Raw genomic sequence first — 21,103 nt, forward strand, 5'->3', positions numbered from 1 at the left:
AGATCCTGCTCCCTAGAGGCCTGCCCCATAGATCCTGCCCCACAGCTCCCTGACCCATAGATTCTGCCCTATAGATCCTGCCCCATAGATTCTGACCCCATAGATCCCACCCCATACACTCTACTCCCTAGAGCCCTGCCCCATAGATCCCTGCCCCATAGATCCCTGCCCCATAGATTCTGCTCCCAAGAGCCCTGCCCCATAGATTCTGCTCCCAAGAGCCCTGCCCCATAGATTCCTGCCCCACAGCTCCCTGCCCCATAGATCCTGCCCCACATCTCTCACCTTCGGAGTCTCCGCTCTTCTTCTCCTCGTCCTCATCCGACTGCTCCGGGTTCTGTGGGGCGGCTGGTTAGGGGACTGCCCCATAGATCCCCCCTCCTGCCCCATAGCGACCCCCTCCTGCCCCATAGATCCCCCTCCACCCCATAGCGACCCCCGTCCTGCCCCATAGATCCCCCCGCACGCCCCACAGATCCCCCCTCCTGCCCCACAGATCCCCCCTCCTGCCCCATAGCGACCCCCTCCTGCCCCACGGCGCCCCCCCTCCTGCCCCATAGTGACTCTCCCCTGCCCCATAGTGACCCCTCCTGCCCCACGGCGCCCCCCTCCTGCCCCATAGCAACCCATAACAGCCCCCCATGCCCCATAGATCCCCCCTCCTGCCCCATAGATCCCCCCTCCTGCCCCATAGCACCCCATAGCGACCCCCTCCTGCCCCATAGCGCCCCCCTCCTGCCCCATAGTGCCCCATAGCGCCCCCCTCCTGCCCCATAGCGCCCCATAGCGCCCCCCTCCTGCCCCATAGCGCCCCCCTCCTGCCCCCCTCCTGCCCCATAGCGCCCCCCTCCTGCCCCATAGGGCCCCCCTCCTGCCCCATAGCGCCCCATAGGGCCCCCCTCCTGCCCCATAGCGCCCCATAGCACCCCCCTCCTGCCCCATAGCGCCCCATAGGGCCCCCCTCCTGCCCCATAGCGCCCCCCTCCTGCCCCATAGGGCCCCCCTCCTGCCCCATAGCGCCCCATAGGGCCCCCCTCCTGCCCCATAGCGCCCCATAGCACCCCCCTCCTGCCCCATAGCGCCCCATAGGGCCCCCCTCCTGCCCCATAGCGCCCCCCTCCTGCCCCATAGGGCCCCCCTCCTGCCCCATAGCGCCCCATAGGGCCCCCCTCCTGCCCCATAGCGCCCCATAGCACCCCCCTCCTGCCCCATAGCGCCCCATAGGGCCCCCCTCCTGCCCCATAGCGCCCCCCTCCTGCCCCATAGCGCCCCCCTCCTGCCCCATAGCGCCCCATAGTGCCCCCCTCCTGCCCCATAGTGACACCCCCTGCCCCACAGTGCCCTCCTCCTGCCCCATAGTGACCCATAGCGCCCCTCTCCTGCCCCATAGATCCCCCCTCCTGCCCCATAGCGCCCCCCTCCTGCCCCATAGCGACCCCTCCTGCCCCATAGTGCCCCATAGTGCCCCCTCCTGCCCCCCTCCTGCCCCATAGCGACCCCCTCCTGCCCCATAGGGCCCCCCTCCTGCCCCATAGCGCCCCATAGCGACCCCCTCCTGCCCCATAGGGCCCCCCTCCTGCCCCATAGCGACCCCCTCCTGCCCCATAGGGCCCCCCTCCTGCCCCATAGCGCCCCATAGCGACCCCCTCCTGCCCCATAGGGCCCCCCCCCTGCCCCATAGCGCCCCATAGATCCCCCCTCCTGCCCCATAGCGCCCCCCTCCTGCCCCATAGTGCCCCATAGCGCCCCCCTCCTGCCCCATAGATCCCCCCTCCTGCCCCATAGCGACCCCCTCCTGCCCCATAGCGACCCATAGCAGCCCCCCATGCCCCATAGCGACCCCTCCTGCCCCATAGCGACCCCCTCCTGCCCCATAGCGACCCCCTCCTGCCCCATAGATCCCCCCTCCTGCCCCACACCACCCCATAGCGACCCCCTCCTACCCCATAGTGACCCATAGCAGCCCCCCATGCCCCATAGCGACCCCTCCTGCCCCATAGTGACCCCCTCCTGCCCCACAGCGCCCCATAGCAGCCCCCCATGCCCCATAGCGACCCCCTCCTGCCCCATAGTGCCCCCCTCCTGCCCCATAGCGCCCCATAGCTCCCCCCTCCTGCCCCATAGCACCCCCCTCCTGCCCCACAGCGCCCCCCTCCTGCCCCATAGATCCCCCCTCCTGCCCCATAGCGCCCCATAGCGCCCCCCTCCTGCCCCATAGCGCCCCCCTCCTGCCCCATAGGGCCCCATAGCGACCCCCTCCTGCCCCATAGCGACCCCCTCCTGCCCCATAGCGACCCCCTCCTGCCCCATAGCGCCCCCCCCGCCCCATAGCGCCCCCCGACCTGTCTGTAGGCGCTGATCTGGGCCTCGAAGTCGCGGTTGTGCTTGCGCAGCTTCTGCCGCAGCGTCCCCAGCGCGCGGGCGCTCGGCTTGCTCATACGGCGCTTCCCCTCCTTGTCCTCCCAGAGCTGGGGGGGACCCCGAGCCTCAGCGCCCCACGGCACCCCAGAGCCCGCCCCACGGCGCCCCACGGCGCCCCACAGACCAGAGAGATCATAGAGACCCTATAGAGACCCTATAGAGCCCATAGAGACCTATAGACCCCATAGAGACCCCATAGAGACCCCACAGAGACCCCACAGAGACCCCACAGAGACCCCACAGAGACCCCACAGAGACCCCACAGAGACCCCATAGAGACCCCACAGACCCCACAGAGACCCCCCAGAGACCCCCCAGAGACCCCCCAGAGACCCCAGAGACCCCACAGACCCCACAGAGACCCCATAGAGACCCCACAGAGACCCCCCAGACCCCACAGACCCCACAGACCCCACAGAGACCCCACAGAGACCCCACAGAGACCCCATAGAGACCCCACAGAGACCCATAGAGACCCCACAGAGACCCCATAGAGACCCCACAGAGACCCCCCAGACCCCACAGAGACCCCACAGAGACCCCCCAGACCCCACAGAGACCCCCCAGACCCCACAGAGACCCCACAGAGACCCCCCAGACCCCACAGAGACCCCACAGAGACCCCAGAGACCCCACAGAGACCCCACAGACCCCACAGAGACCTATAGAGACCCCATAGAGACCCACAGAGACCCCACAGAGACCCCATAGAGACCCCACAGAGACCCCACAGACCCCACAGAGACCCCATAGAGACCCCACAGAGACCCCATAGAGACCCCACAGAGACCCCATAGGGACCCCACAGAGACCCCACAGAGACCCCATAGAGACCCCACAGAGACCCACAGAGACCCCACAGACCCCCCAGCCCCCCACCTCGTTGAGGTAGTCCTCGAGGTCGGCCAGGATGCGGATGTAGCACCGGGGGGCCCCGTCGCGGTCCAGGACGCCGCGGGCCTTGGCGTAGGCGCGGCCGAGCGCCTCCCACTCCTCCAGGCAGCGGGTCACGTCGCGGATCTTCATGGCGTTGCGGATCGTCCGGATCAGGTTGCTGAGCTCCTCGAACCTTTTTTTTTTTGGGGGGGGCAGAGACCCCCCTTGAGCCGCCCCATCGATTGACCCACAGCCTGCCCCATAGATTGCCCCACAGAGGGATCCGTGGGGCGTGGAGCGAGGCCTCTCGAGCAGCGGAGGCTCGAAGGGGGGTCTCGCTCCGCTCTCCCTGCCCCACATCCCGCCCCACACGCCTCAAATCCCGCCCCATAGATGCTGTGGGGCTGCCCCACAGCCTGCCCCACAGATTGCCCCATAGATTGCCCCACACACCTCTTGTCCCGGGCGCTGCGCACGACCCTCTTGGTGTCCTCCTCATCCTCGCTCAGCAGCAGCGGCCTGGGGGGGGGGGGGGGGGGGAAGAAAAATGTGGGGCAGCCCCATAGCGCTGCCCCATAGCGGCCTCCCAGCCCCATAGCTGCCCCATAGGACCCCCCAGCTGCCCCACAGCCCCTCAGACCTGCCCCATAGCACCTCAGACCTGCCCCATAGCACCTCAGACCTGCCCCACAGCCCCTCAAAACCTGCCCCATAGCAGCCTCCCAGCCCCATAGCTGCCCCACAGCCCCTCAAACCTGCCCCACAGCCCCTCAGACCTGCCCCATAGCGGCCCCCCCAGCCCCACAGCTGCCCCATAGGACCCCCCAGCTGCCCCACAGCCCCTCAGACCTGCCCCACAGCCCCTCAGACCTGCCCCATAGCGGCCCCCCCAGCCCCACAGCTGCCCCATAGGACCCCCCAGCTGCCCCACAGCCCCTCAGACCTGCCCCACAGCCCCTCAGACCTGCCCCATAGTGGCCCCCCCAGCCCCATAGCTGCCCCATAGGACCCCCCAGCTGCCCCACAGCCCCTCAAACCTGCCCCACAGCACCTCAAACCTGCCCCATAGCCCCTCAAACCTGCCCCATAGCACCATCTCACAGCTCCCTCATAGCCACTCCCTGCCCCATAGCGGCCTCCCAGCCCCATAGCTGCCCCATAGGACCCCCCAGCTGCCCCACAGCCCCTCAGACCTGCCCCATAGCGGCCCCCCGAGCCCCATAGCTGCCCCATAGGACCCCCCAGCTGCCCCACAGCCCCTCAAACCTGCCCCACAGCCCCTCAAACCTGCCCCATAGCGGCCCCCCGAGCCCCATAGCTGCCCCACAGCCCCTCAAACCTGCCCCACAGCAGCCTCCCAGCCCCACAGCTGCCCCATAGCGGCCTCCCAGCCCCTCAAACCTGCCCCATAGCACCTCAGACCTGCCCCATAGAAGCCTCCCAGCCCCATAGCTGCCCCATAGCGGCCTCCCTGCCCCATAGCTGCCCCACAGCCCCTCAGACCTGCCCCATAGCGGCCCCCCGAGCCCCATAGCTGCCCCATAGGACCCCCCAGATGCCCCACAGCCCCTCAGACCTGCCCCACAGCCCCTCAGACCTGCCCCATAGCGGCCTCCCAGCCCCATAGCTGCCCCATAGCACCCCCCAGCTGCCCCACAGCCCCTCAAACCTGCCCCATAGCCCCTCAAACCTGCCCCATAGCACCTCAAACCTGCCCCATAGCGGCCTCCCAGCCCCATAGCTGCCCCCCAGCCCCTCGAACCTGCCCCATAGCAGCCTCCCTGCCCCATAGCTGCCCCATAGCGCCCCCCCAACTGCCCCCCAGCCCCTCAAACCTGCCCCCCAGCCCCATCTCCCGGCTCCTTCACATCCACCCCCTGCCCCATAGTGGCCTCCCTGCCCCATAGTGGCCTCCCCAGCCCCACAGCTGCCCCATAGCGGCCCCCCCAGCCCCATAGCTGCCCCATAGCGGCCCCCCCAGCCCCACGCACTTCCCGTAGGCGCCGCCGGCGGGTTTGGGGGCGGGTTCGTCCCCCGAGGCGGAGGATTCGGTTTCGCTGTCGGATCCCGTGGTGAAGAAGCGAGACATGGTGGGAACTGAGGGGACGGGGGTCAGACCCACAGCGAGGGGCCTCTGCCCCATAGCGACGGGCCTGCCCCATAGAGGGGCCCCATAGCGAGGCCTCTGCCCCATAGCGAGGGGCCTGACCCACAGTGAGGGGCCCCATAGCGAGGGGCCCCATAGCGAGGCCCCTGCCCCATAGCGAGGCTTTGAATCACATTAAGGCCTCACTTTTCAAATGGATCCTGCCCCATAGCGAGGCCTCTGCCCCATAGCGAGGCCCCTGCCCCATAGAAAGGGGCCCCACAGCAAGACTCTGCCCCATAGCGAGGGGCCCCACAGCAAGACTCTGCCCCATAGCGAGGCCTCTGCCCCATAGCGAGGTCTCTGCCCCATAGCGAGGTCTCTGCCCCATAGCGAGGGGCCCCACAGCAAGGCCCCTGCCCCATAGCGAGGTCTCTGCCCCATAGCGAGGCCCCTGCCCCATAGAGAGGGGCCCCACAGTGAGGCCCTGCCCCATAGCGAGGCCCCTGCCCCACAGAGAGGGGCCCCACAGCGAGGCCTCTGCCCCATAGCGAGGCCCCTGCCCCATAGCGAGGCGCCTGCCCCACAGAGAGGGGCCCCACAGCGAGGCCTCTGCCCCATAGAGAGACCCTATCCCACATTAAGGCCTTAGCCTTCCAGCCCCCTCTGCCCCACAGATCCCTGCCCCACAGATCCCTGCCCCCTCTGCCCCATAGATCCCGGCCCCATAGATCCCGGCCCCATAGATCCCAGCCCCATAGATCCCGCCCCACAGATTCGCTCGCCCCCCCCCCCCCTTCCCCACGCGGCGCTCACCGGGGCCGCGAGCGCAATGGCGGCTGCGGGCGGAAGTGACGTCACTGCGTGGGCCTCCCGCCTGTGGCGGCGCCGGAAGCGGGCGCGCGGGGGACGACGGGAAATGTAGTTCCGGGGGGGGGGTGTCTCTACGGGTCCCCATAGGGGCCAAACTGGTTTGTACTGGGGCTCCATTCAGTTCGCACTGGGGATACTGGGATTTACTGGTTTGTGCTTGATCCGTGGGAGCTTATACTGGTTTATTCTGGTTTATACTGGTTTATACTGGTTTATACTGGTTTCTAGCGGACCTATATAAAGCTATACTGGGTCTTTATGAGGTTTTAGTGGTTTATACCGGGGTTTGCTGGTTCGTGCTTAGTCTATAATGCCATAAACTGGATTCTACTGGTTTATACTGGGATTGGATGAGGTTCTACTGGTTTATACTGGGTCTATACTAGGTTATACTGGTTTATACTGGTTTATACTGGTTTATACTGGTTTATACTGGATTCTGTGGTTCCTACTGGTTTGTACAGGGCCTGTAACAGCTTCTCCTGGTCCATACTGGTCTATACTGGTTTCTACTGGCTCCACATGAGGTTCTACTGGTTTATACTGGATCCCGATGAGGTTCTGCTGGATCCAGATGAGGTTCTACTGGTTTCTACTGGATCCACATGAGGTTCTACTGGTTTCTACTGGATCCAGATGAGGTTCTACTGGGTCCATATGAGGTTCTACTGGTTTCTACTGGTTCTTACTGGGTTCTTTTGCCTTCTTGTAGTTCATACTGGTCTATACTGGTTTATACTGGATCCCAATGAGGTTCTGCTGGGTCCGTATGAGGTTCTACTGGCTTCTATTGGTTCTTACTGGGTTTTCTTGACTTCTCGTGGTCCATACTGGTCTATACTGGTTTCTACTGGGTCCAGATGAGGTTCTACTGGCTTATACTGGGTCCGGATGAGGTTCTACTGGTTTCTACTGGATCCACATGAGGTTCTACTGGGTCCATGTGAGGTTCTACTGGTTCATGCTGGTTCTTACTGGGTTCTCTTGACTTCTCGAGGTCCATACTGGTTTCTACTGGGTCCAGATGAGGTTCTACTGGTTTCTACTGGATCAAGATGAGGTTCTACTGGTTTATACTGGCTCATACTGGGTTCTCTTGACTTCTCCTTGGTTCTCATGGCCCATACTGGTTTATACTGGTTTCTACTGGATCCACATGAAGTTCTACTGGGTCCATGTGAGGTTCTACTGGTTCATACTGGTTCTTACTGGGTTCTCTTGACTTCTTGAGGTCCATACTGGTTTCTACTGGGTCCAGATGAGGTTCTACTGGTTTATACTGGATCAAGATGAGGTTCTACTGGTTTATACTGGTTCATACTGGGTTCTCTTGACTTCTCCTTGGTTCTCATGGCCCATACTGGTTTATACTGGTTTCTACTGGATCCACATGAGGTTCTACTGGTTTCTACTGGATCCAGATGAGGTTCTGCTGGATCCATATGAGGTTCTACTGGTTTCTACTGGATCCACATGAGGTTCTACTGGGTCCAGATGAGGTTCTACTGGTTTCTACTGGATCCACATGAGGTTCTACTGGGTCCAGATGAGGTTCTACTGGTTTCTACTGGATCCACATGAGGTTCTACTGGGTCCAGATGAGGTTCTACTGGTTTCTACTGGATCCACATGAGGTTCTACTGGTTTCTACTGGATCCACATGAGGTTCTACTGGTTTCTACTGGATCCAGATGAGGTTCTACTGGGTCCAGATGAGGTTCTACTGGTTTCTACTGGATCCAGATGAGGTTCTACTGGGTCCAGATGAGGTTCTGCTGGTTTCTACTGGGTCCACATGAGGTTCTACTGGTTTCTACTGGATCCAGATGAGGTTCTACTGGTTTCTACTGGATCCAGATGAGGTTCTGCTGGGTCCAGATGAGGTTCTACTGGTTTCTACTGGATCCAGATGAGGTTCTGCTGGTTTCTACTGGGTCCAGATGAGGTTCTACTGGTTTATACTGGATCCACATGAGGTTCTACTGGGTCCATGTGAGGTTCTACTGGTTCATGCTGGTTCTTACTGGGTTCTCTTGACTTCTCGAGGTCCATACTGGTTTCTACTGGGTCCAGATGAGGTTCTACTGGTTTCTACTGGATCAAGATGAGGTTCTACTGGTTTATACTGGCTCATACTGGGTTCTCTTGACTTCTCCTTGGTTCTCATGGCCCATACTGGTTTATACTGGTTTCTACTGGATCCACATGAAGTTCTACTGGGTCCATGTGAGGTTCTACTGGTTCATACTGGTTCTTACTGGGTTCTCTTGACTTCTTGAGGTCCATACTGGTTTCTACTGGGTCCAGATGAGGTTCTACTGGTTTATACTGGATCAAGATGAGGTTCTACTGGTTTATACTGGTTCATACTGGGTTCTCTTGACTTCTCCTTGGTTCTCATGGCCCATACTGGTTTCTACTGGTTTCTACTGGGTCCAGATGAGGTTCTACTGGTTTCTACTGGATCCCGATGAGGTTCTGCTGGATCCATATGAGGTTCCACTGGTTTCTACTGGATCCACATGAGGTTCTACTGGGTCCATATGAGGTTCTACTGGTTTCTACTGGATCCACATGAGGTTCTACTGGGTCCATATGAGGTTCTACTGGTTTCTACTGGTTCTTACTGGGTTCTTTTGCCTTCTTGTAGTTCATACTGGTCTATACTGGTTTCTACTGGGTCCAGATGAGGTTCTACTGGTTTATACTGGATCAAGATGCGGTTATACTGGTTTATACTGGTTCATACTGGGTTCTCTTGACTTCTCCTTGGTTCTCATGGCCCATACTGGTTTCTACTGGTTTCTACTGGATCCACATGAGGTTCTACTGGTTTCTACTGGATCCAGATGAGGTTATACTGGTTTATACTGGTTCATACTGGGTTCTCTTGACTTCTCCTTGGTTCTCATGGCCCATACTGGTTTCTACTGGTTTCTACTGGATCCACATGAGGTTCTACTGGTTTCTACTGGATCCCGATGAGGTTCTGCTGGATCCATATGAGGTTCCACTGGTTTCTACTGGATCCACATGAGGTTCTACTGGTTTCTACTGGATCCAGATGAGGTTCTGCTGGATCCATATGAGGTTCTACTGGTTTCTACTGGATCCACATGAGGTTCCACTGGTTTCTACTGGATCCACATGAGGTTCTACTGGGTCCACATGAGGTTCTACTGGTTTCTACTGGATCCAGATGAGGTTCTACTGGTTTCTACTGGATCCAAATGAGGTTCTACTGGTTTCTACTGGATCCACATGAGGTTCTACTGGTTTCTACTGGATCCAGATGAGGTTCTACTGGGTCCAGATGAGGTTCTACTGGTTTCTACTGGATCCAAATGAGGTTCTACTGGTTTCTACTGGATCCACATGAGGTTCTACTGGTTTCTACTGGATCCAGATGAGGTTCTGCTGGATCCATATGAGGTTCTACTGGTTTCTACTGGATCCAGACGAGGTTCTACTGGTTTCTACTGGATCCAGATGAGGTTCTACTGGTTTCTACTGGATCCACATGAGGTTCTACTGGTTTCTACTGGATCCACATGAGGTTCTACTGGGTCCAGATGAGGTTCTACTGGTTTCTACTAGATCCACATGAGGTTCTACTGGTTTCTACTGGATCCCGATGAGGTTCTACTGGGTCCATATGAGGTTCTACTGGTTTCTACTGGTTCTTACTGGGTTCTTTTGCCTTCTTGTAGTTCATACTGGTCTATACTGGTTTATACTGGATCCCAATGAGGTTCTGCTGGGTCCATATGAGGTTCTACTGGTTTCTATTAGTTCTTACTGGGTTCTCTTGACTTCTCGTGGTCCATACTGGTCTATACTGGTTTCTACTGGGTCCAGATGAGGTTCTACTGGCTTATACTGGGTCCGGATGAGGTTCTACTGGTTTCTACTGGATCCACATGAGGTTCTACTGGGTCCATGTGAGGTTCTACTGGTTCATACTGGTTCTTACTGGGTTCTCTTGACTTCTCGAGGTCCATACTGGTTTCTACTGGGTCCACATGAGGTTCTACTGGTTTATACTGGATCAAGATAAGGCTATACTGGTTTATACTGGTTCATACTGGGTTCTCTTGACTTCTCCTTGGTTCTCATGGCCCATACTGGTTTATACTGGTTTCTACTGGATCCACATGAGGTTCTACTGGTTTCTACTGGATCCAGATGAGGTTCTGCTGGATCCAGATGAGGTTCTACTGGTTTCTACTGGATCCAGATGAGGTTCTACTGGGTCCAGATGAGGTTCTACTGGTTTCTACTGGATCCAGATGAGGTTCTACTAGGTCCAGATGAGGTTCTACTGGTTTCTACTGGATCCACATGAGGTTCTACTGGTTTCTACTGGATCCAGATGAGGTTCTACTGGATCCATATGAGGTTCTACTGGTTTATACTGGGTCCACATGAGGTTCTACTGGTTTCTACTGGATCCAGATGAGGTTCTACTGGTTTCTACTGGGTCCATATGAGGTTCTACTGGTTTTTTCTGGTTCTTACTGGGTTCTTTTGCCTTCTTGTAGTTCATACTGGTCTATACTGGTTTCTACTGGATCCCACTGAGGTTCTGCTGGGTCCGTATGAGGTTCTACTGGCTTCTATTGGTTCTTACTGGGTTTTCTTGACTTCTCGTGGTCCATACTGGTCTATACTGGTTTCTACTGGGTCCAGATGAGGTTCTACTGGCTTATACTGGGTCTGGATGAGGTTTTACTGGTTTCTACTGGATCCACATGAGGTTCTACTGGGTCCATGTGAGGTTCTACTGGTTCATACTGGTTCTTACTGGGTTCTCTTGACTTCTCGAGGTCCATACTGGCCTATACTGGTTTCTACTGGGTCCAGATGAGGTTCTACTGCGTCCATACGAGGTTCTACCAGTTCATACTGGGTTCTCTTGCTTTCTCACGGCCCACACTGGTCCATACTGGTCCATACTGGGCCCCGCCCCCCGCCGGCCCCAGGAAGGAAGGAAGGGGGGGAGGGGCCTGGGAAGATGGCGGCCGGCGGGCTCCTCGTCGCGGTGCTGGTGGCCGGTAACGAGGGGACCCGGGGGGGGTGGTGGAGGCATCTCAGGGGCTTCGGGGCCACGGGGGGGACCTCGGGGGCTTCTCCTGCTCCTCAGGGACCTCATGGACCTTGGGGTCTTCTCCTCATGGACCTCATGGACCTTGGGGTCTTCTCCTCATGGACCTTGAGGTCTTGTCCATCCCCTCATGGACCTCGAGATCTTCTCCATCCCCTCATGGACCTCGGGGGCTTCTCCTGCTCCTCAGGGACCTCATGGACCTTGGGGTCTTCTCCTTATGGACCTCAGGGTCTTCTCCTCATGGACTTTGGGGTCTTCTCCTCCCCCTCCCAGACCTCATGGACCTTGGGGTCTTCTCCTCATGGACCTCGAGGTCTTCTCCATCCCCTCATGGACCTCGGGGTCTTCCCCATCTCCTCCTCCCCCTCCTGGACCTCTAGGTCTCCTCCTCATGGACCTCAGGGTCTTCTCCTCCCCCTCCCAGACCTCATGGACCTTGGGGTCTTCTCCTCATGGACCTTGAGGTCTTCTCCATCCCCTCATGGACCTTGGGGTCTTCTCCTCAAGAACCTTGAGGTCTCCACCTGATCCTCATGAACCTCGGGGTCTTCTCCTCCCTCTCATGGACCTCTAGGTTGTCCCCATCCCCTCCTAGAACTCAGGGACCTCGGGGTCTTCTCCTCCCCCTCATGGACCTTGAGGTCTTCTCCATCCCCTCCTGGACCTCATGGACCCCACAGTCTTCTCCTCCCCCTCCTGGACCTTTTGAACCTCAGGGTCTTCTCCTTATGGACCTCGGGGTCTTCTCCTCCTCCTCATGGACCTTGTGGACCTCAGGGGCTTCTCCTCCTCCTCATGGACCTCTAGGTCTTCTCCTTCCCCCTCATGGACCTTGAGGTCTTCTCCATCCCCTCCTGGACCTCTGGGTCTTCTCCCTATGGACCTTGAGGTCTCCTCCTCTCCCTCCTGGACCTTGAGGTCTTCTCCATCCCCTCCTGGACCTTGTGGACCTCGAGGTCTCCTCCTCATGGACCTCACAGACCTCTAGGTCTTCTCCTCATGGACCTCTGGGTCTTCTCCTCCCCCTCATGGACCTCTAGGTCTTCTCCTCATGGACCTCAGGGTCTTCTCCTCCCCCTCATGGACCTCTAGGTCTTCTCCTCATGGACCTCAGGGTCTTCTCCTCCCCCTCATGGACCTCTAGGTCTTCTCCTCATGGACCTCTGGGTCTTCTCCTCCCCCCCTGAGGCCCTCGGGCTCCACTTGTGGGTGGCGGCGCCCCTGCCCCACGGCGCCGTGGGTCGCGGAGCCTCGAGGGGCCCCCAACCCCCTCCTGGAGGCATCTCAGGAGCTTCTGGAGGCCCTGGGACCTTCTCCCCACCCGCCCCCCCCGGCACCTCGGGGGCTTCTCCCCCTGCCCCACATGTCGCTATGGGGCTCAGGGACCCCCCCGGGGCCTCCTCTGCCCCCCAAGTGTGGGGTGGAAGCCACGAAGGGGGTGGGGGGGGCACTTGTGGGGCAGGAACCGGATGCCTGAGGCCGTTCCCAGGCTGGGGGGGGGGGGGGGGGGGAGGAAGGAAGTGGGGTGGGGCCTGCCCCATAGCGACCCACACATCCCCCCCTCTGCCCCATAGACCCCCCTTCTGCCCCATAGCGACCCACACATCCCCCCCTGAGCCCCATAGACCCCCCCAGTGCCCCATAGATCCCCCCTCTGCCCCATAGATCCCCCCCCTCTGCCCCATAGACCCCCCCTCTGCCCCATAGACCCCCCCAGTGCCCCATAGCGACCCACACATCCCCTGTGCCCCCCAGCTCTGCCCCACGGCGCCGCCTTCAACATCCTCCCTGCCCCACACCGGGTCCTGACCCACGGCGGCAGCCGAAGCTTCGGGTACCGCGTCCTGCAGCTCCACGGCAGCCGGTGAGAGGGGCCTAGGGGGCACCTATGGGGCTGAGGGGGTCCCTATGGGGCTCTAGGGGTCTCTGTGGGTCCCTATGGGGTCTCTGTGGGGTCTCTGTGGGGTCTCTATGGGGTCTGTGGGGTCTGTGGGGTCTCTGTGGGGTCTGTGGGGTCTTTGGGGTCTCTGTGGGGTCTCTGTGGGGTCTCTGTGGGGTCTGTGGGGTCTCTATGGGGTCTCTGTGGGGTCTCTATGGGGTCTCTGTGGGGTCTCTGTGGGGTCTCTATGGGGTCTCTGTGGGGTCTCTGTGGGGTCTCTGTGGGGTCTCTATGGGGTCTGTGGGGTCTGTGGGGTCTCTGTGGGGTCTGTGGGGTCTTTGGGGTCTCTGTGGGGTCTCTGTGGGGTCTCTGTGGGGTCTGTGGGGTCTCTATGGGGTCTGTGGGGTCTTTGGGGTCTCTGTGGGGTCTCTGTGGGGTCTCTGTGGGGTCTCTATGGGGTCTCTGTGGGGTCTGTGGGGTCTCTGTGGGGTCTCTGTGGGGTCTCTGTGGGGTCTCTATGGGGTCTCTGTGGGGTCTATGGGGTCTCTGTGGGGTCTATAGGGGTCTCTGTGGGGTCTCTGTGGGGTCTCTATGGGGTCTGTGGGGTCTCTGTGGGGTCTCTATGGGGTCTCTATGGGGTCTGTGGGGTCTCTGTGGGGTCTCTATGGGGTCTCTGTGGGGTCTGTGGGGTCTGTGGGGTCTCTGTGGGGTCTCTATGGGGTCTCTGTGGGGTCTCTGTGGGGTCTCTGTGGGGTCTCTATGGGGTCTATAGGGGTCTCTGTGGGGTCTGTGGGGTCTCTATGGGTCTCTGTGGGGTCTCTATGGGGTGTCTATGGGGTCTCTGTGGGGTCTCTGTGGGGTCTCTGTGGGGTCTGTGGGGTCTCTATGGGGTCTCTGTGGGGTCTCTATGGGGTCTCTGTGGGGTCTGTGGGGTCTCTGTGGGGTCTCTGTGGGGTCTCTGTGGGGTCTCTATGGGGTCTCTATGGGGTCTCTGTGGGGTCTCTGTGGGGTCTCTATGGGGTCTCTATGGGGTCTGTGGGGTCTCTGTGGGGTCTGTGGGGTCTCTGTGGGGTCTCTGTGGGGTCTCTGTGGGGTCTGTGGGGTCTCTGTGGGGTCTCTGTGGGGTCTCTGTGGGGTCTCTATGGGGTCTCTGTGGGGTCTCTGTGGGGTCTCTATGGGGTCTCTGTGGGGTCTCTGTGGGGTCTCTATGGGGTCTCTGTGGGGTCTCTGTGGGGTCTCTGTGGGGTCTCTGTGGGGTCTCTGTGGGGTCTCTATGGGGTCTCTATGGGGTCTGTGGGGTCTCTATGGGGTCTCTGTGGGGTCTCTGTGGGGTCTCTGTGGGGTCTCTGTGGGGTCTCTATGGGGTCTCTGTGGGGTCTCTATAGGTCCCTATGTGTCCCTATGGGTCTCTATGTGTCCCTATGGGGTCTATGGGGTCTCTATGGGGCGGGGGTCGCTGTGGGGCAGCCCCCTAAGTGCCGCAGGGTGCTGGTCGCGGCCCCCGAGGGGCCCGGGCGGCTCTTTCAGTGCCACGTGGGGAGCGGAGCCTGCGAGCAGCTCGGCCTCCCAGGTCAGGAACCTGAGTGGGGGCTGGGGGGGGGGGGGGACCTGGATCTGGAGTGGGATCAGGAGTGGAGTGGGACCTGGATCTGGAGTGGGATGTGGATCTGGAGTGGGACCTGGAGTGGGATCTGGATCTGGAGTGGGATGTGGAGTGGGATCTGGGTCTGGAGTGGGATTCGGATCAGGAGTGGGACCTGGATCTGGATCTGGAGTGGGACCTGGATCTGGAGTGGGATCAGGAGTGGGATCTGGATCCAGAGTGGGACCTGGAGTGGGACCTGGATCTGGAGTGGGATCTGGATCTGGAGTGGGACCTGGATCTGGAGTGGAATCTGGATCCGGAGTGGGACCTGGATCTGGAGTGGGATTCAGATCAGGAGTGGGACCTGGATCTGGATCCGGAGTGGGACCTGGATCTGGAGTGGGACCTGGATCTGGAGTGGGATTCGGATCAGGAGTGGGACCTGGATCTGGATCTGGAGTGGGACCTGGATCTGGAGTGGGATTAGGAGTAGGATCTGGATCTGGAGTGGGATCCAGAACGGAATCTGGAGCTGGAGTGGGACCTGGATCTGGAGTGGGACCTGGATGTGGAATGGGATCTGGAGTAGAATCCAGATTGGAGGGTGATGGGAGTGGGATCTGGATTGGGAGTGGGATCCGGAGTGGAGTGGGATCCGGAGTGGGATTGGGAGCGGAATCCGGATCTGGCGTGGGCTCTGGATCCGGATCGGGCTCCGGATCGAGCCGCGGGCCCCGCCTGGGCCTTGGGGGGCTCTGGATCCGGTTGGACTCCGGATCGACTCCGGTTCCTCCCCCCGCAGGGAACAGCAGCCACCTGGGCCTGGCCCTGGCCCGCGACGGCAACCACAGCATCGTGAGTCCTGGGGGGCGGCGGCCACCGAGGGGGGGTTGGTGGCCACCAGGAGGGGGTTGGTGGCCACCAGGAGGGGGTTAGTGGCCACTGGAGTAGGTTAGTGGCCACCAGGATGGGATTGGTGGCCACCAGGAGGGGGTTGGTGGCCATGAAGGGGGGTTGGTGGCCACCAGGAGGGGGTTGATGGCCACCAGGAGGGGGTTGGTGGCCATGAAGGGGGGTTGGTGGCCACCAGGAGGGGGTTGGTGGCCACCAGGAGGGGGTTGGTGGCCGCTGGAGTAGGTTGGTGGCCACCAGGATGGGGTTGGTGGCCACCAGGAGGGGGTTGGTGGCCATGAAGGGGGGTTGGTGGCCACCAGGAGGGGGTTGGTGGCCACCAGGAGGGGGTTAGTGGCCATGAAGGGGGGTTGGTGGCCACCAGGAGGGGGTTGGTGGCCACCAGGAGGGGATTAGTGGCCACTGGAGTAGATTAGTGGCCACCGGGAGGGGGTTGGTGGCCACCAGGAGGGGGTTGGTGGCCACTAGGAGGGGTTGGTGGCCACTGCAGTAGGTTAGTGGCCACCAGGAGGGGTTTAGTGGCCACTGGAGTAGGTTGGTGGCCACCAGGAGGGGGTTGGTGGCCACTGGAGTAGGTTGGTGGCCACCAGGAGGGGGTTAGTGGCCGCTGGAGTAGGTTGGTGGCCACCAGGAGGGGGTTGATGTTCACTAGGGGGGTTTGGTGGCCACCAAGGTGGGGTTGGTGGCCACAGTGAGGGGTTGGTGGCCATAAAGGGGGGTTGGTGGCCACCAGGAGGAGCTTGGTAGCCACCAACCCTCCCCCCCTCCCCCCCCCTCCCCAAGGTCTGTGGCCCCGGCCTGACCCGTGAGTGTGACCGGAACGTCTACACCAGCGGCCTCTGCGTCCTCCTCGACCCCGACCTGAAGCCCCAGGAGATCCGGGCTCCCGGCTACCAAGGTTGGGGGCCCGCTAGCCACCTCCCCCTGCCCCATAGACCCACCTCCCGCCCCATAGATCCACCTCGTGCCCCATAGATCCCACCCCACAACTCATCCCACCTCCCCTGGAGCTTGGAGAACCCATGGTTGACCCTTTAAGACCTTCTTGGTTGACCCCCAAGACCTTCTTGGTTGACCCTTAAGACCTTCTTGGTTGACCCTCAAGACCTTCTTGTTGACCCCCAAGACCTTCTTGGTTGACCCTCAAGACCTTCTTGGTTGACCCTTAAGACCTTCTTGGTTGACCCTCAAGACCGTCTTGGTTGACCCTCAAGACCTTCTTGGTTGACCCTTAAGACCTTCTTGGTTGACCCTCGAGACCTTCTTGGTTGACCCATGGAGACCCTCGTGCTTAACCCTTCCTGGAGGCCTCTCCCCACATCTTGACCCCCCGACCCTGCCCCCCAGGTTGTCTCCGGGGCCTCGTGGATCTCGTCTTCCTCTTCGATGGCTCCAACAGCATGAACAGCGCCCAGTTCGGGGCCATCTGGAGCTTCATGGTGGACGTGATGGAGAAGCTGGAGAACACCTCGATCCATGTGGGTCCCTATGGGGTCTCTAGGGGTCTCTGTGGGGTGTCTATGGGGTCTCTGTGGGGTCTCTATGGGGTCTCTGTGGGGTCTCTATGGGGTCTCTGGGGGGTCTCCGTGGGTCGCTCCATGGGTTACTCCATGGGTCACTCCGTGGGTCACTCCTTGGTCACTCCGTGGGTCTGGGGGTCTCCGTGGGTCACTGTGGGTCACTCCATGGGTCACTCCGTGGGTCACTCTGTGGGTCTCGGGGTCTCTGTGGGTCACTCCGTGGGTCGGGGGGTCTCCATGGGTCACTCCATGGGTCACTCCTTGGTCACTCCATGGGTCGGGGGTCTCCATGGGTCACTCCATGGGTCACTCCATGGTCACTCCGTGGGTCTGGGGTCTCCGTGGGTCACTCCATGGGTCTGGGGTCTCCGTGGGTCACTGTGGGTCACTCCATGGGTCACTCCGTGGGTCACTCTGTGGGTCTGGGGGTCTCCGTGGGTCACTGTGGGTCACTCCATGGGTCACTCCATGGGTCTGGGGGTCTCCGTGGGTCTGGGGGTCTCCATGGGTCACTCCGTGGGTCACTCCTTGGTCACTCTGTGGGTCACTCCATGGGTCTGGGGGTCACTCCGTGGGTCACTCTGGGGGTCACTCCATGGGTCACTCTGTGGGTCTCCGTGGGTCACTCCGTGGGTCTGGGGGTCTCCGTGGGTCACTCCGTGGGTCACTCCTTGGTCACTCCGTGGGTCTGGGGGTCTCCGTGGGTCACTCCGTGGGTCACTCCTTGGGTCTGGGGGTCACTCCATGGGTCACTCTGGGGGTCACTCCATGGGTCACTCCGTGGGTCTCCGTGGGTCACTCCGTGGGTCACTCCGTGGGTCTGGGGGTCTCCATGGGTCACTGTGGGTCACTCCATGGGTCACTCCGTGGGTCACTCCGTGGGTCACTCCTTGGTCACTCCGTGGGTCTGGGGGTCTCCGTGGGTCACTCCATGGGTCAGTCCTTGGTCACTCCGTGGCTCTGGGGGTCTCCGTGGGTCACTGTGGGTCACTCCTTGGTCACTCCGTGGGTCTGGGGTCTCCGTGGGTCACTCCGTGGGTCACTCCATGGGTCACTCCGTGGGTCTCGGGGGTCTCCGTGGGTCACTGTGGGTCACTCCATGGGTCACTCCGTGGGTCTGGGGTCTCCGTGGGTCACTGTGGGTCACTCCATGGGTCACTCCATGGTCACTCCGTGGGTCTGGGGGTCTCCGTGGGTCACTCCGTGGGTCACTCCTTGGTCACTCCGTGGGTCACTCCGTGGGGCAGTTCGGGGCCGTCCAGTTCTCGACGGGCGTCCGGCTCCACTTCACCCTGGGGGATTTTGCGTCTCGGCCGCGACCCCGGGAGCTGCTCGGGGCCCCCCGGCAGCTGCGAGGCCTCACCGACACCTTCGCCGCCATCGCCTACGTCACGTGAGCCCCACGGCTGCCCCACGGATCCTCCGTCCTGCCCCACAGATCCTACTCCTGCCCCATAGCTGCCCCACAACCTCCCCTCCAGGTCCCATCAGGTCCCATCAGGTCCCGTTGGGTCTCCTTGAGTCTCATTGAGTTGAGTTCCTGCCCCACTGATCCCGTGATCCGAGTCTCCTGCCCCATAGATCCTCTCTCCTGCCCCATAGATCCTCTGTCCTGCCCCACAGAGCCCCCTCCTGCCCCATAGCTGCCCCATAGCTGCCCCACAACCACCCCTTGAGGTCCCATCAGGTCCCGTTGGGTCTCCTTGGGTCTCATTGAGTTGAGTTCCTGCCCCACTGATCCCGTGATCCCAGTCTCCTGCCCCATAGATCCTCTCTCCTGCCCCATAGATCCTCTGTCCTGCCCCATAGAGCCCCCTCCTGCCCCATAGCTGCCCCATAGCTGCCCCACAACCTCCCCTCGAGGTCCCATCAGGTCCCGTTGGGTCTCCTTGAGTCTCATTGAGTTGAGTTCCTGCCCCACTGATCCCATGATCCCAGTCTCCTGCCCCACAGCTGCCCCATAGATCCTCTCTCCTGCCCCATAGAGCCCATCCTGCCCCATAGCTGCCCCACAACCACCCCTCCAGGTCCCATCAGGTCCCATCAGGTCCCGTTGTGTCTCCTTGAGTCTCATTGAGTTGAGTTCCTGCCCCACTGATCCCGTGATCCAAGTCTCCTGCCCCATAGATCCTCTCTCCTGCCCCATAGATCCTCTGTCCTGCCCCACAGAGCCCCCTCCTGCCCCATAGCTGCCCCACAACCACCCCTCCAGGTCCCATCAGGTCCCATCAGGTCCCGTTGGGTCTCCTTGAGTCTCATTGAGTTGAGTTCCTGCCCCACTGATCCCGTGATCCAAGTCTCCTGCCCCATAGATCCTCTCTCCTGCCCCATAGATCCTCTCTCCTGCCCCATAGAGCCCCATCCTGCCCCATAGCTGCCCCACAACCACCCCTCCAGGTCCCATCAGGTCCCATCAGGTCCCGTTGGGTCTCCTTGAGTCTCATTGAGTTGAGTTCCTGCCCCACTGATCCCGTGATCCGAGGCTCCTGCCCCATAGATCCTCTCTCCTGCCCCATAGATCCTCTGTCCTGCCCCATAGAGCCCCCTCCTGCCCCATAGCTGCCCCATAGCTGCCCCACAACCACCCCTCGAGGTCCCATCAGGTCCCGTTGGGTCTCCTTGAGTCTCATTGAGTTGAGTTCCTGCCCCACTGATCCCATGATCCGAGGTTCCTGCCCCACAGCTGCCCCATAGATCCTCTGTCCTGCCCCATAGATCCTCTCTCCTGCCCCATAGAGCCCATCCTGCCCCATAGCTGCCCCACAACCACCCCTCGAGGTCCCATCAGGTCCCGTTGGGTCTCCTTGGGTCTCATTGAGTTGAGTTCCTGCCCCACTGATCCCGTGACCTGAGTCTCCTGCCCCATAGATCCACTGTCCTGCCCCATAGATCCTCTGTCCTGCCCCACAGAGCCCCCTCCTGCCCCATAGCTGCCCCACAGCTGCCCCACAACCACCCCTCGAGGTCCCATCAGGTCCGGTTGGGTCTCCTTGAGTCTCATTGAGTTGAGTTCCTGCCCCACTGATCCCATGATCCGAGTCTCCTGCCCCACAGCTGCCCCATAGATCCTCTGTCCTGCCCCATAGAGCCCATCCTGCCCCATAGAGCCCCCTCCTGCCCCATAGCTGCCCCACGGCTGCCCCACAACCACCCCTCGAGGTCCCATCAGGTCCCGTTGGGTCTCCTTGAGTCTCATTGAGTTGAGTTCCTGCCCCACTGATCCCATGATCTGAGTCTCCTGCCCCATAGATCCTCTGTCCTGCCCCATAGATCCTCTGTCCTGCCCCACAGAGCCCCCTCCTGCCCCATAGCTGCCCCATAGCTGCCCCACAACCACCCCTCGAGGTCCCATCAGGTCCCGTTGGGTCTCCTTGAGTCTCATTGAGTTGAGTTCCTGCCCCACTGATCCCATGATCCCAGTCTCCTGCCCCACGGCTGCCCCACCGAGGGTCCCTCCTGCCCCACGGCTGCCCCACAGCTTCTCCTCCCCCCCCTCCAGCCGCAGCATCTTCCGAGAGGAGCAGGGGGCTCGTCCCGGGGCCAAGCGGGTCCTGATCATCATCACGGACGGAGACGCCACCGACAACGACACGAAGGTCATCGAAGAGGCCGAGGAGCTCGGGATCATTCGCTACATCATCGGGGTGAGGCCGTGGGGCACCCCAGGACCCATAACTGCATTGACGTGGTCATGGGGGACCAAGAGCTCCAAGATGGGGCTGGTGGGACCTCCAGGAACCTTCAACAGGGGTTGGTTAGGAGGACCGAGAGCTTCAAAATGGGGTTTGGGGACCTCCAGGACCCCATAACTACGTTAAATAAGTCGTGGAGTGGCAAGATTTTC

At 60.7% G+C, this 21,103-nt stretch overlaps 4 protein-coding genes across 4 annotated transcripts in view; 2 read left to right on the top strand and 2 right to left on the bottom strand.

Annotated features, from left to right (window-relative positions):
* Positions 1-6,228, bottom strand: part of LOC138734512 (eukaryotic translation initiation factor 3 subunit C-like) — a 32,017-nt gene extending 25,789 nt beyond the window's left edge. The window contains exons 1-6 of the mRNA XM_069882219.1: positions 6,200-6,228; positions 5,289-5,394; positions 3,751-3,816; positions 3,301-3,490; positions 2,343-2,468; positions 286-337 (exon numbers count right to left, since the gene is read on the bottom strand). Coding sequence (XP_069738320.1) covers positions 286-337; positions 2,343-2,468; positions 3,301-3,490; positions 3,751-3,816; positions 5,289-5,386 — 532 coding nt within the window. The 5' untranslated portion in view covers positions 5,387-5,394; positions 6,200-6,228. The remainder of the gene's footprint in view (positions 1-285; positions 338-2,342; positions 2,469-3,300; positions 3,491-3,750; positions 3,817-5,288; positions 5,395-6,199) is intronic.
* LOC138734474 (uncharacterized) overlaps positions 1-21,103 on the top strand; it is a 108,253-nt gene that overhangs the window by 63,997 nt on the left and 23,153 nt on the right. The window lies entirely within an intron of this gene.
* Positions 11,270-21,103, top strand: part of ITGAL (integrin subunit alpha L) — a 28,633-nt gene continuing 18,799 nt past the window's right edge. Inside the window, exons 1-8 of the mRNA XM_069882153.1 lie at positions 11,270-11,310; positions 13,119-13,227; positions 14,727-14,812; positions 15,630-15,682; positions 16,523-16,637; positions 17,087-17,217; positions 18,507-18,652; positions 20,759-20,903. Of these exons, the coding sequence (XP_069738254.1) occupies positions 11,271-11,310; positions 13,119-13,227; positions 14,727-14,812; positions 15,630-15,682; positions 16,523-16,637; positions 17,087-17,217; positions 18,507-18,652; positions 20,759-20,903 (825 nt within the window). The 5' untranslated portion in view covers position 11,270. The remainder of the gene's footprint in view (positions 11,311-13,118; positions 13,228-14,726; positions 14,813-15,629; positions 15,683-16,522; positions 16,638-17,086; positions 17,218-18,506; positions 18,653-20,758; positions 20,904-21,103) is intronic.
* Positions 14,850-15,331, bottom strand: LOC138734470 (serine/arginine-rich splicing factor 6-like; the record flags this gene model as incomplete). Its single annotated transcript, XM_069882114.1, is given in 3 exon segments — positions 14,850-14,869; positions 14,872-14,939; positions 15,156-15,331. Coding segments are annotated over 3 exon segments (264 nt in total), but the record flags the coding sequence as incomplete, so codon positions are not given.

This window comes from Phaenicophaeus curvirostris, unplaced genomic scaffold, assembly GCF_032191515.1.
Source record: "Phaenicophaeus curvirostris isolate KB17595 unplaced genomic scaffold, BPBGC_Pcur_1.0 scaffold_84, whole genome shotgun sequence".
Classification (NCBI taxonomy): domain Eukaryota; kingdom Metazoa; phylum Chordata; class Aves; order Cuculiformes; family Cuculidae; genus Phaenicophaeus; species Phaenicophaeus curvirostris.